General features: G+C 30.2%; 1 protein-coding gene across 1 annotated transcript in view; it reads left to right on the top strand.

Annotated features, from left to right (window-relative positions):
- LOC129971710 (mucin-1-like) overlaps positions 1–12,532 on the top strand; it is a 30,630-nt gene extending 18,098 nt beyond the window's left edge. The window contains exons 4-9 of the mRNA XM_056085686.1: positions 3,058–3,114; positions 3,400–3,459; positions 5,655–6,758; positions 9,216–9,254; positions 11,724–11,801; positions 12,303–12,532. Of these exons, the coding sequence (XP_055941661.1) occupies positions 3,058–3,114; positions 3,400–3,459; positions 5,655–6,758; positions 9,216–9,254; positions 11,724–11,801; positions 12,303–12,478 (1,514 nt within the window). The 3' untranslated portion in view covers positions 12,479–12,532. The remainder of the gene's footprint in view (positions 1–3,057; positions 3,115–3,399; positions 3,460–5,654; positions 6,759–9,215; positions 9,255–11,723; positions 11,802–12,302) is intronic.
- The last annotated feature ends 3,055 nt before the right edge of the window (positions 12,533–15,587 follow it).

Raw genomic sequence — 15,587 nt, 5'->3', positions numbered from 1 at the left:
TGCTATCAACGATTGATCGCCAAAGATGTTACCAAAGATGTAAGATTATGTTCATCAATGGAATTCGTTTAAACCTAAAATTCGCTAATCATTTAAATTAAAAATTTGAGAGTGATATGTGGTTAATGCACAAGTACTAAAAATTCACATCGATTATCCATAATTTTGGTATTTTATGGCAAGCGCGAGTTTATATAAAAGAAAAGCACTGATACAAAATTGTATTTAATGCTAATTTTCAAAACGTTATTAGGATTAAGTTAAATGTTGCTTAAAAATAAATTTGGTATGTCTCAAAATGTAGTCTTTAAAAAAGTTTAAATAAAGTTAAATTTGTTGTTCAATTATAAGCATGTCCAAAAATTAAAAAAAAAAAAACTTTTAAATTTCAGTCAGTTTTTTTGATTAATTTAAAATTTATTTAAAATTGAAGGGTTTTCTGCAAAAAGGAGGCAACTTCAATTATGCAAGTTTGCAGAAAACCGGTTGTAACACGGAGATACCTCTATATTGCAACAAACTAATGAGACAAACAAGTCCATCGCTTGAATTAACACAAGAACTAACGGTTGGAGCTATATCTTTCTGGTACCAAACGAACACGTTTTTATTTTACAACATAATAGCACATGTAACTCCAAATCCCCCTAATTGGAGCTACATCCATTTTGCAGAAAACCCTTCAATTTTCAAAACCCTTTTATATGTTGTTGTTGTTGTCGTGTGACTATTTTAAGCCAAATTTTGTGCAGTAGCTTCTGAGGGTAAAGACCCCTGAGCACCAGAGGGCAGAAGTCTGACTTCTAGCTCAAATGAATATAGCACACACACGCACTCGCTTGCACAACCCCTTTTTACAGGGGGGTTCATTCACGCACCTCACAGAGAGAATACAAGGAAGTAAACAACCATGCCCGAGCCAGGACTCGAACCCGGGACGCCTAGATCACGGGGAGGAAGCGCTACCCTTAGGTCAGGACGCCGGCAACCTAAGGCATATTGAGCACCTATTATTCAGGAAGTAGCTAAATGATCAATTCAATAACTCATTTGTCTCATTGTCTGCTCAGCGTTTTGATTATTTTTTTTTTTTTTGCATAATACCATTGTTTCCAGTCTATAAATATTTCATATTAATAATTAGTCATTGGAAAACCGAAGAAATTTATAAGGCGAATGACAGGTGACATTTCCTTATAATTTATTTTATTGACATTGTTCTTCAATCATACTTGGTTAAACCTAAAATTAAATTCTTATGAAGATGTTAATCCTCCCTCCAAAATCCTTGCTTAAACTCCACAACTTGCACAAACTCCAAGAGTACTGAGATTTTTCACAATACAGGGAAAAACTAAATTTACATTTTGGATGCCATTTCTCCTACCGATAAAAATCAAAGTTTGTCACAGATTCAATTTTATTAATAAGATTTATTAATAAGATTCTTCAATTTTATTAATAAGAATAAATACGAAATTTAATTTATTAAAATCGTCTCGTTTTTGAGTTATCAAATTTACAATCATGCGAAAGTAGAAAAAAACAAGCGGAAAATATTTTGACACAGTTGGTTCAAAAATTGGCAGGAGACTATATTTTTGTTCAAACAAAAATAAACTTTTGTGGATGAAATTTATTCAAAATTCTATTGAAATCTACCAACCGGAAGTCACGACCACATACGAGACTTTATCCATCTAATTCAAAGCGTTTCAAGTAATGTGTTTACATATATAATACCGAAATTGCATTTTTTAAATTCAGGAAGATATCAACAGGGAGATTTTTTTAAATCTCGTAATCGAATTTTTTCAGGATTACAATACTTTCTTTTTGTATATTCTGTGTACGAAAAAAAATAAATAAAAGAAACAGGATGCATACTTTTGTATCATATAAAGTAATAAAAATTTGAAGGTCGCTGTTGGCAACTTATGTGAATCTCAAATAAAATAACCATGAGTAATTGTTGTTTATTGTTTACTCTCAAAAAAATCCTGCCATCTTTATTCCTTCCCAAAATTGCAGCAAGAAGAAAACAGGTCATTGACATTAGGTTCCTCGTTCTTGAAATGAAATGAAATCCCATATTACTAGAATTTAATATTTTTTTTTGAAAAACAAATCAAAGCAGAACGAAGAAAGCTGAGCTTCAATAAACAGTTTACGAACGTGATCTATTATCAATAATTTTTAATGACATGTACGAGGGAGGGAGAAGCAATATACCAGGAATTTAAAATTTTATTGCATTTAGAAACATTTTTTCACAGTGTTTAACGCAGTTTAAAAAAAATTCAAGGTCTGAGATAGATGTAATTTCCAATCTAAACAAAGTTAATGATATCTATTTTCCATCTGGAAATCATTTTCTTTTTTTAATAAATATTATATCTGCCGATAAGTACAGTAAAAATATAGGAAATTCAAAGCATAATAAAGAACAGTAAAAATTTGGGAAACTTAAAGCATAATAAAGTATAGAAAAGATTTGGGTAACTTCAAATATAATGAAATAATACTTAATGTACTTACATAACAGTACAGCAAATAAAGGTGATGAGCATTACCCTTTTATTCATGCTACAATCATTCTGAGTAATTTAAATTATAAAACCAGTAATTAAATACCAAAACGTCTTTATACTTTGCTTTATAGACTTGCATCATAAATATTTACTATATTTTCGTATGCTGTCGATATAAGTTAATAATTCAAGAAATTAATCAGAATTTTTTCATTTAAAAGAAATAGTAAAGCTATTTTAATCTATACGTGTATCGTCTCTGTTAAATTCGTTTCTACAAACATTTATAGTAGGTTTCCAATGAAATCTTTTGAAAAAGGTTGCTTCCTTGTATTACTTAATCTTCCCATTTATCTGTTGCTAATCTGTTCAGTATTGCCACTGTATTTAAGAATGAATAATTTCTTAGTTTAGCTAAAGAAACAAATTAGAATGATAATTTCTTTTTCATGTGCTGTTATTTAATTTTGAAAAAAAATATTTAAAGAAAATTTTAAGAACGATAAATTTATAACTTTATTGTTAGATGGTGACTGGGGAGACGGTGGAGGTTCTGGAGGTGCTGGAGGAGCTGGAGGCGGAGGTTTGCGGAATTCTCACAATTTTATTCATTATAGATAGCGTTACTTACACTATGTGTAAACAAATTATTATCTTAAATTAATTATTTTTTAGAGCTTAAAGATTATTAATACTATTTCATTTCTTATGTCTATTTTAATTAAATCTTCTATTTTTATCTAACAGAATTAAACTTCAATTCAAGCTTTAGAATAATACATTCTTTTCCGTGGGTTGTTATTTAATTTTGAAAAAAAATCAAAGAAAATTTTAAAAACTATTAATTTATAACTATTTTAATTCTTAGATGGAGATTGGGGAGACGGTGATGTATCTGATAGCTTTGGAGGAGCAAAAGGTTCAGGAGGTTTGTAAGATTCTCAAAATTTTATTTATTATATAGCGTTGTTTACATTATATATTAGCAAATTATTATCTTCAATTTATTTATTTTTAGAGATTAAGAAGTAAAAAAACATCAATTATTTTATGTATATTTTAATTAAGCCTTCTACTTGTATTCAGCTGAATTAAACTTCAAATATGATTAGTGTTGTTTATTTTCTTATAAATAATGACGTTTTTATTTATTTTCACGTTCTAAAATTAAAATTCATTTTATTTGTATATACTTCAATTATTTCTGTTGGCATATTTACTCAAAAGAAAAAGTTTGGAACGTCCTGTTAAATACGTGAATGTATATTCAGATTTCTATCATGCGTAACATAATCTTCCCGCATCCTTTTTAAATCTGAGACTCAAGCACTTTAACCTTAATTCCCGGTTAACAGATTACGTTTAAATGTAGCAAGTAGGGATTGCAATACCGGTATACCGGGATACCGAATACCGGTATTTTGAGCCATTTGCACAATTTTGTAATACCGGTATTCACAAGTTTAAATACCGGTTTTTCGGTATTTACTAAAAATTTTTAAAATTGCCTCCACTATATGTTCAGGGATCGCGAACATAGCAAAATAGTAATACGTTTTTGTTTTTATGTCTCTCTAACTGGCGAAATTAATTAGCTAATTAATGGCTTAATTAATTGCTTAAATCTAAATGAGCGAAGCATGGATTATCCGTGAAAGAAAATATTGTATCCATAACGACTGATGTTGCAACAATTATAAAAAAAGTTGGAAAGTTGATTGGTGCAAATCAGCAGTTGTGCTGTGCACATGGAATTCAATTAGGATTAATAGATGTATTATACCAAAAAAATAAAGAACAGAAGAATCCAAATACTGTGGATATAGAAACTTCGGATTCCAAATTAGAAGAGAGTAAGTGTGAGAGTGATATTGACAATGAAGATAATGACAATGTAATTGTTGAAGAAGATATTGCTAATGAGGATGAAATATTAACCTATCAAGAATTGCTTCCTATAATTTATAAAGTTCGAAAAATTTTTAAGATATTTAAACGCTCCCCTATAAAAAAGGGATATATTACTAAAATATATAATATCTGAAAATAAAACAATTTATGTTAATATTAGATTCTAAAACACGTTGGAACAGTTTACTCCTAATGATGGAACGATTTTTGAAACTGAAAAATCCAATCCAAAAAGCAATAATCGACTCAAACCTGTAAATTAATTTTTCAGATAGTGAATTCGACTTAATATCCAGAACTATATCAACTCTACTTCCAATAAAACTGACTATTGAGGCATTATGTCGGAGAGATTCTCATTTATTAACAGCTAATGCAATAATAAATTTCATGTTGCAGTCACTGAAAGAACAGCACACATCACTATCTGAAGAATTGTATATTACATTGAAAACTCGCACAGAAGAAAGGCATACCGAAATAGAAAGTGTCTTATGGTATTTACATAATTATAAGGATTTTAAAAATGAAAATGAAAAAAAGAAAATAACCGATTCAAATCTGATTAAGTTTCGAGTAAATTTTCTAAAAATTTTTTACCCACAAACCTATCCACATTCAGAAATCGATTTATTTGAAGATGAGGGATTTAGAGGTAAATACTTGGAAAAAGTATATCGCGGATTGCTAACAGTACCACCAATTAGTGTAGATGCCGAAAGAGCGTTTTCGACAGCTGGTAATTTTTTTCACAACATTACTTTTCAGGCTTAATGACAGTACAATTGATGCATTATGTTTTTTAAGATCACATTTCAAAAATTTGTAATAGTATCACAGAGTGAATAGTGATTTTTACACTTTTTTTGGGATTTAAATAAATAAGATTTTCCTTTATATTTTTGTGATTATATACGGTTATAATTTGTAAGTTACAAATTATTTTTTGTGATATTTACACTCTCTAACAAAACTGGCAAATAAAACAAAGAAACACCTGTGTTTTCTGTCTTTTTCTAAAATTTCTAATACCGGTATTAAAACCGGTATCCCGGTATTAAGATTTAAAAAATACCGAATACCGGTATTGAAATTTTGGTCCGGTATTGCAATCCCTAGTAGCAAGGAAAGCCAAGCCTTTATGCTAAAGTTATTTTATATAAAATATAAATACATACTGTGTATAGTAAATATAAAAATATTTCATCTTAGGAGGAAGATCTGGTGGAAGTGGTTCTCTCGGAGGAGGAGGTGGATCAACTGGAGGAGGATCAGGAGGTGGTGGATACATGAGTGGAGGTGGTGGATCAGGAAGTGGTGGATACATGAGTGGAGGTGGTGGATACATGAGTGGAGGTGGTGGATCAGGAAGTGGTGGATACATGAGTGGAGGTGGTGGATCAGGAAGTGGTGGATACATGAGCGGAGGTGGTGGATACAAGAGCGGAAGTGGTGGATACAAGAGCGGAAGTGGTGGATACATGAGCGGAGGTGGTGGATCAGGAAGTGGTGGTGACGGAGGGATTTTAGGATATAAATTCATTCTTGGAAATGGTGTTCAGTACAAAGTAGTCCAAGGAAGTAATGGACAATATAAGCTAATAGGAAACGATGGGAGTGTAAAATACCTAAGGCCTGGAAGTAATGGAGGATATCAAATAATCAATTCAGATGGTTCCGATTCATCATATAAGATACAACAGCGAAGCGATGGAATATATGAAATTGCTTATGGAAGTGGAAATGGCGGTGGAGAATACACAATGAGTGGTGGTGGTGGTAACGGAGGAGGAATGGAGGGATATGAAATCGAACTTGGAGATGGCACTAAGTACACAGTAGTCGCAGGAAGCAATGGACAATACGAGTTAAAAGGAGATGATGGAAGTATAAAATACCTAGTGCCAGGAAGTAACGGAGGTTATCAAATAATCAATTCAGATGGTACAACTTCACCGTACAAAGTACAGAAAGGAAGCGACGGTGAATATCAAGTTATTAATGATGGAAGTGGAGATAGTGGTGGAAGTGGGGGATATGAAACGAGTAGTGGTAGCAGCGGAGGAGGACTTGACGGATATGAACTGATTCTTGGCGATGGTACTACGTACAAAGTTATTCCAACAAGTGATGGGCAATATGAGTTGCAAGGAGAAGATGGAAGTATAAAATACTTAGTGCCTGCAAGTAATGGAGGGTATAATATAGTTAATTCAGATGGTACAGTTTCACCATATAAGCTAAAACAAGGAAGCGATGGAGGATATCTAATAGTTAATGATGGAGGTGGAACAAAGAAGCGTAGAAGATCAGGGGGTAAGATATTTGATTTTATTCCATTACTCTGCTTTTAAAAATTTAATAATTCGTCATTGTTATTTTTTAAATTATTCTTTATTGCTTCAAAGTTTCAAATAAATTAAGACACATAAGTAATCTTTTCATCAAAGATTATATATTGCTTATACAAGAGTTGTTTAATTTCGCTTATTACCAATCAAAGACATCAAACTGTGTCAGAATTGTAATGAAAACACATTTTTCGTAAATTAAATCAAAACCTAATCAGTATTTTCAAAAAAAAAAATTACAATTTTTAAATCTCAAAAGTGCAAATACTTTATTTTATTTTGAATGCATCTATTTTGTTGCTCATTTATAAAGCTGATTTTCTCTCCTTGATTCTCTTCCTTTCATCGTACTGTTTCTTACAAGTGAGAATCAGTAATTTCTAAAAGAAGCTTAAAAGGATGCGATAAAAATTGGTATCGAAGCTTCGATATATAGTTTCAGTTTTCATGCTATCAATCACGCCGTGATACAAGTACAAAATAGAAATATCACTGGCTCATTGATACATTCTATGGCTATTTTGATTTACTTGGCTGGGCTGCTCGTTTAAAATTTATGTCGATTATAAAATCTAAAGGATTTTCTATCATTCCTGATGGGAATCGGACAATCTTCTTTTGAATATTACCTAGACAAGTCAATACCAGAATCTCTTTCCCATTTAAATAGTTTCTTTTGCATTGTTTGGTAAACTATTTCACAATATTCTTACGGAACCATGTGGGATAAAATTTTTAGACTTAAATGTTGGCTCTGAACCTATTCTAAAGATCTGCTTCAGGTCCTGTCATCGCCACACCGTCGTCAGTGTCTTACCAAATGTAACGCTTCTTTTTCATAAGATAAATGTGTCCGTACATCCAAATCCATCTAAAAAAGTTATATGTATATTATTCACATTATACTTTTCATAATCTTGGTCTCGACTGGGATTTATAAAAATGATATCAAGCTTATATGTCATTGTATATTTTCCAAAAGCCTATTTTTGAATAGTTCTTGTTGGAAAACGATGTTTTTGTTTTTTTCCACAGCATGGTCTGCATTACTATTACATACAACATGAATAGCCAGCATTTACAAACATTCAGAAATATATCACTTTTTTAAAAAGCTCATGACTGCGAGCAAGGAATTTTATTTTCTCTTTCGGTATACCAGTTTTTCTCTAAAGTACCTTAAATGTTCAGTTCCTCAAAAACCCCTTCCCTTTTTTATAAAGTTGAAGTCACAACTGCCGATCAATCAAAATGAATAAAATGTGTGATTAGCAGGTTTCTTTTAAATATTTACATATGATATTCTCTCTGCATTGAATAAATTTATATTTCTGAAATAAATTCTTTTTCTAAAAATTTGGTAAATCCTTCTAAATTTGGGAATATCCGGAGACCTGGTATAAGGGTAGTGAGTCTTCCCCATGATCTGGGCTTCCCGGGTTCGAGTCCTAGTTCAGGCATGGTTGTTCTTCTGTGCTCTATCTGTGAGGTGTGTGAATGTGCTCCTCTGTAAAAAAGGGCTGTGCAAGCGAATGTGACACATGAAGTAGCTAAGTCGTACTCTTGACCCTAGTTGGCGCTACTAAAAAAATAAGTGACGCTCTCTCGGCTTAAATCCCTGACAAATAACTGTCGACAGACAGTACCATAAGAAGCAACAACAAATTTGAAAATATTTATATCTCTGTAAAATTTTGCATATAAATGAAACTTCGTGTGTGCATACATGAATGTGTAGAGAAACATTTTATTAATTAACACTTCCACACACTAGAGAACATATGAAAATTTAATTTAATTTTTTACTTACCTTTTTTAATAAAACTTCGTAATTGAAAGTATATGCTTAGTTGCAATATTTTGAGAAATAAAATCTTGTTCTACTTTTTTTGGAACTTCCTGTATATTGTCATACCTTAAAATGGGAACTCGAAGCTATCTTTACACGCATGTTTCAAGCGATACGCCGAAAAATATTGTTTATTCAAGAGCTTTGGAGCTGTAACATTACTTATTATTGATTAGGTCTGAAAATTCTAAAAACTCTTAAGGGAATTAATATAAGATTTAGCACCCGGCATTAAATAAAAGTATATGCATTATGATTTTTCTTATATAATTATGAAACATATAAACGCAATAGGATCATCAAATAGTATAAAATAATTATAAACATAACTTACTCCAAAGCCAAAGAAAATTATTCTGATTAATTTCATTATTTAAATATATAATTTATTTTTGGCATTAACAAAGATTTATATTGTTTGAGTTTTTTATTTTTGAGTTAAAGAAACTTAATTTTTTTTATCATAAATAGTTATTATGCTTATTTAATTCGTTTATTTGTTTTATATATTAATGACATGTTTTGTTTACTTGTTCAATTTTTGTTTTAATATCACTTCTCTTTTTTCCCTAGGATACAACAGAGCACCAGCACAAAGTGGTCCTATACCTGGTACGTCAATTCACTTTTCTATCATGAGACATGACTAAATAAATATAATAAAAATTAAAATTTACTACCAAAAATTTTTAATTTGCTAAAACAAACATGTTAAATACGCAGCCATAAATTAGCGAGTAAATAAAAACCAAATTAAATTTTTAAAATTTTAAAGTATGCATAATTAATAAAAATTAACTATATTTGCACATTTTATGACTATTAGTGATTTTATACCGTATAATCATATAGCCGGAATTCAAAGACGAATGCAAAATTGCTTTGCAGATTTAAATCTTAAGAAGCTTTATTCGATTTTTTCCATAAGTATAGAAATAGGCCCAAAATATTTGTGAATGATGTTGAATAAATCTTTTTAAAAAAAAACACTCGGGAGCAGAAATGAAGTCGGGTGCTAAAGTTTTATTATCTGGAAATCAGGTCGCATGCAAATGTCTCTAAATTAACTTGTAAAAATTATTTTCATTATATAGTAGACAATGAAGAATAACCTTGTTTAATAAAATTGCATTTCCATCGTTTTAGCTAAAAAAGTATTTATTTTAATTAATTTCAAAGAACATTGCAAGCATTAGTAAATTCGAAAGAAAAAGAATAAAAACAAGCAAAGCGGAAGAAACATATCTGTATCCCAGTCATAGTTAATTTAATGCTTAAGTAGAAATAATAATACAGTCAACAATGAAAAATGAGTAAAATAAAAATTGAACAGTAAAAAAAAAACAGTTACTAAATTAAAATGAGGGTTTTTTTGTTTTTATTTTAATTTTGTTGTTTCCAAATCCACGACAATGTTTTAAAATTTTTGAGTTTATTTTAAATTTTAATTTTTTGATGTTCTAGAATTTCGAAGTTTCTTCTAAATTGTGGTTTTGAATTTTAATTATTTGCTGTTTGATCATTACCATATGATTTCAAATTGATCAGAATATTGTTGTACTTTTTTTGAAGCTTTTCGTTACCATTTTTATTCATTCTAAATGCTATTTCTATATCATTTTTATTGGGATGCTATGCAACGTTTACTTAAATGATTTACACAATCTGAGTACCTTTTATCATTGTATAGCTGAGATTACCAAAGATACTTCTAAGATTCACAAGAGTAGCGTATCAAATGTGCACTGTTTTCCACAAGACTTTGGAATTTTTATCTTCAGAAAATTCTACGAAATAATCTTTTAAACGTTTCAAGAACGACAATAAAACGAGAAAAGAATTTTAAAACCTTGTTTTAAACTATCTACAGAGCAATCATAGTATTCGACAGTTTTCAAACATTAAGATTTTACAGTTCAGTGATTAGAAAAAAGTATTATTATACAATTTTTTTGTTTTGATATTTGTTAAAGAATTAATAGAATTGTAGCATTCTGTTATGATAAAAGATTTTCACACTGTGTTATTATTATTATAATTTATAATCAAGAAATGGAAAAATTCCTTTTGGTATATATCATCAATATATATTCGGTACTTATTAGACCAGATTACTTCCTCAAGTTTGTTTGCAACGTCAAAAATTTTTCTTAATCATCTTTTCTGTTGTTCAAATTCAATATAAATCTAGAAGACCATTGTCCTTTATTACTTCATCAACTTATTCTAGTGTCAAAAATATTTATAGCCTTAACAAACATGCACTGGAATGCTAATGCAAAGATTTAGCGCAGTTTGGTGTTTGCTTTTATGCTGGACTGCACGTGCTTTGCTTTTGCTTTTGCTTAGAGCTAGCTATACGGCGGGTTAATTGGCTGTGCTATTCTATAAAGTCATCTTAGATTAATAGTGTTGCTGCTTTACCTAATTGATATATTCTTGATATTAATGCTTAATATCAAGAATATAGAGCTTCAGCAATTGGCCCCTTTCTTTTGCTAAAATTGATGTTTTAATGATTAACAGCTGCACTTCTAAAGCTATATTTTACTAGATTACATGTAGATAAATGATAAATCACTTCTGTTTTCTGTTTTGATAGAATGAAACATTCAACATAAAGTAGCCTCTTTCTACATTTATAAAATATTTATTTTCTTGTGGCAAGATATTTTTATAGAAAAAAGTGTGTTTACACTTGTTCGTCAGTTCCAAACAAGATGCACTAATTATGGACAAACATCACCCCTATTCAACAGAATTCTAACTCTGAAAAGAATTCTCATTGACATTAATAACTGTTACATCATAAAACTAAGATATATTAAATATATCAAATTTTAAACCACATCATAACTTGTTCGTTCTTCCTGATATTCATCTTGTTCGTGCTTTCAATTTTTTTTCACTATAAAATTGCATATCCATAAGAAAATTCATTTTTCTCTACTTATAAAATTCTTTCTGTTATCTGTACTTAAACTATCTCTATTACTTATACTTTCTATTACATCATGTGTTTACTAAATTTCTTAACGCTTGTAAGCACTAACGCTGCATGACATTACTTGAATGAAATAGATGGCGCTGTTGCAGCTGGGGGTGCAGGTGGAGCTGGAGGTGCAGGTGGTGCAGGAGGAGCTGGCGGACCAGGAGGAGGTAATGATTCAAATTCAATTGCATGCGAGTTTTGCAGTCTCTTACCAACAGATTTTAGCAACTTTCAAGGATATAAAAAGCGTATCAAAAAATTATGATTTACACAGGAGATAATAAAATGTTGGACAAATCATATGGGCTCGCCTGGAAGAGTTGATAATCTTAACGCTTTCTGCGTCTGCGCTGATACGTCTCATGCCTATGATTTGAACAATCGATCAAACTAAATCGTTCTTTCTTTGCTATATTTTAATAGTAATTATAAAATTATCATCAATATATCTAATTATAAACCACTTCATAACTCCAGTTTTCCTCTTGTTCGAGCTTTCAATTTTTTTTCACTATAAAATTGCATATCCAGATGAAAATTCATTTTTCTCTACATATAAAACTCTTTCTGTTATCTGTACTTAAACTATCTCTATTACATCATATGTTTACTAAACTTCTGAACGCTTGTAAGCACTAACGCTGCATGACATTACTTGAATGAAATAGATGGCGCTTTTGCAGCTGGGGGTGCAGGTGGAGCTGGAGGTGCAGGTGGTGCAGGAGGAGCTGGTGGACCAGGAGGAGGTAATGATTCAAATTCAATTGCATGCGAGCTATACAATCTGTTACCAACAGATTTTAACGACTTTCAAGGGTATAAAAAGCATTTCAAAAAATTATGATTTACACAGGAGGTAGCAAAATGTTGGGCAAATCATATGGGCTCGCTTGAAAGAGTTGATAGCCTTAACGCTTTCTGCGTCTGCGCTGCTACGTCTCATGCCTGTGATTCCTATCAAACTAGATCGTTCTTTCTTTGCTATATTTTAATAGTAATTATAAAATTATCATCAATATATCTAATTATAAACCACTTCATAACTCCAGTTTTCCTCTTGTTCGAGCTTTCAATTTTTTTTTTCACTATAAAATTGCATATCCAGATGAAAATTCATTTTTCTCTACATATAAAACTCTTTCTGTTATCTGTACTTAAACTATCTCTATTACATCATATGTTTACTAAACTTCTGAACGCTTGTAAGCACTAACGCTGCATGACATTACTTGAATGAAATAGATGGCGCTTTTGCAGCTGGGGGTGCAGGTGGAGCTGGAGGTGCAGGTGGTGCAGGAGGAGCTGGTGGACCAGGAGGAGGTAATGATTCAAATTCAATTGCATGCGAGCTATACAATCTGTTACCAACAGATTTTAACGACTTTCAAGGGTATAAAAATCATTTCAAAAAATTATGATTTACACAGGAGGTAGCAAAATGTTGGGCAAATCATATGGGCTCGCTTGAAAGAGTTGATAGCCTTAACGCTTTCTGCGTCTGCGCTGCTACGTCTCATGCCTGTGATTCCTATCAAACTAGATCGTTCTTTCTTTGCTATATTTTAATTGTAATTATAAAATTACATTATAACTAATTATAAAATAGACTTAATTAATAAGTCATAGTTAAGTTTTCCGCCATGGGGGCAGTAAAAAAAATTTAACTTTTATAATTTAATATTATTTCCCTCTACAAGCCAAAGTGTTTTCATACTTTAAGTACCTTATTTGATGAAATTGTGCAAATGTAAGAATACTTGTAATTGCTATAGCTAAGGAGATGAACCATTGTTTCGCTTTTGGGGGGACACCAAATAATATTGAGCAATATTGTAGAACAGCACTGAATAGAATAATGTTGAATCAAATTCCCTTCCCATTTACTCCTTTACTTTTCTAGGTAAAATGATTTATTTGGAATGCAATAAACTTTTAAAACTTTTAGGGACCCTTTAAAATCACACTAAATTCATCTCCAGATGCACATAACTTACTAAATAATCTATCTACTTGCCCTGCCATTACTTGATTCACCTGTTATGTTTGGAGGTTAAGAATCCTGAGTTCAAGCACTCCATGACACTCCCCTCCAAATCGGCAAATCGACATGTGGAACAATTTTCTATTCAACTTTTAGAAAGCAATTTTGGTGATTATTCTTCCACTAATATCTGATTCCTTTTCTCAGTGCTGGCAACTTTCAATGCTTTTCAAATAGGAAACTTTCATCTTAAGCTAATAAAATAAACATTCAAACCTATTTTGTTAACAAATAATTTGAATAAATTAACTTAAAAGTTCAGCTACAAATTTAAAAAGCCCACCAATTATTAGTTCAATCGCATTGAATCAATCAGTGTAAATGATCTCTTCATAATTTCGAATAAACTTTAGCTTATCTGCAAAGATTTAGTATTAATTTTACTTTAAATTAATCGTTTTGCATTAAAAGATAGTTAAAAACAGTTAGCTTCGTCGAACAGTAAAATACAACGCCCAAAATGGAATTATAAAGTTAAAAGACAATAATTGTGTCCCTTTATTTACTGTGCCTTTATTTACTGTTTAGTTATTTGTGTCCCTTTATTACTTATTATTAACTATTTTGAATTATTATTATTTATGAATTGAAACCTGTTTAAATTTAACTTCATCCAAATAGGACACAGAACATACTTAAAATATTTTAAAATATGTAATAGCTATTATAATAAAGAATTATTTATGTGATATTAATATAAAAATCAAAGAAAAGTTCAATTAATAATGCACTAAAATTATTAGGTGGTACGATGGAATGACGTTCATTTACAAATAAAATAATATCAGTCTTAAAGAAATAATTATTTCTTTTCTCTGATATTACTGTTAATACTTCACTAATATAATATATGTGCTTATATTCTTCTGAAACAATGTAATACCTAGAAATAAAGTTACATTCTCTGTGTGAATAATATATTTTGTACTTCATATTTTTCTCCCTTTATTAAATGCTTTTATATTTCCAAAAAAAGTCACTTTACACTTACATGAAAATATTTAAGGTTAACTTTATACAGTCTTTTGAAGCAATAAAAATAATTTAATTCTATGAACACTTTTGCAGAGTTTCTTATCTTTTCACTAAGATTATTTTTTACACGAAACAATTTTAGAAATTCAATGAAATATCCTCTTAATATCATTTTGTTCAAAGGAGTAATTTTTAATGAATGTATTTTTTTTAATTGTTAACCGATAATGTACAAAAATTCCATGAATTATTTTGGAACACTGTTCAGGTAGAATTTTAAAAATTAAATTTGAAAAGAAAATACATTCACAAATTGCTTAAATTTCAAAAACAATTTCAAAACTTGATCAAAGAATGCTCTCTTGAAATACACTAAATCAGATTTATTTAAACACGGTTTTTCTAGCCTACGAATATATTCTCTTATAAAATTAATGCAAAAATAGGCTGGCCCTGATATCCATTTTTTTTCTTAATCTATAACAGTTATGTTTAAATTTATAACAGTTATTACAATATTTTTACATTTAATAACATGAAAAAAATATTTGACTTGATTCAAGTAGCCCTTAGGTTGGATTACTTGAATTCATGGTTTATTTCCTTATATCGCACTATAAACATTAGTTAAGTTAAAATAATTCATTATTATTAAATATTTTATTCCCAGTACTCTTTGGAAAACAATGAATATACTTAAATTTGAAAAATCCTACATATTCTCAAGTACCTTCAAACATTGATACGACAAACTACTTTCATTATTTCTCTAAACCAGTGCCAAGAGAAATTTTAATTATTTCAACATTTTAGGTTCAGGTATCCCTCCCCCCTTCCTTCTTCTCTAAATAACCCTGATTTATGGTACATATTTTTAAAGGAAATAATGTATTGAAATAATCGGATACTTTAAAAAAATTCCGGCTGCGTTTATTAC

The sequence above is a fragment of the Argiope bruennichi genome, chromosome 6, assembly GCF_947563725.1.
Source record: "Argiope bruennichi chromosome 6, qqArgBrue1.1, whole genome shotgun sequence".
Classification (NCBI taxonomy): domain Eukaryota; kingdom Metazoa; phylum Arthropoda; class Arachnida; order Araneae; family Araneidae; genus Argiope; species Argiope bruennichi.
Note: the sequence above shows the minus strand (reverse complement) of the source record. Positions and strands in the feature narration are given on the sequence as shown.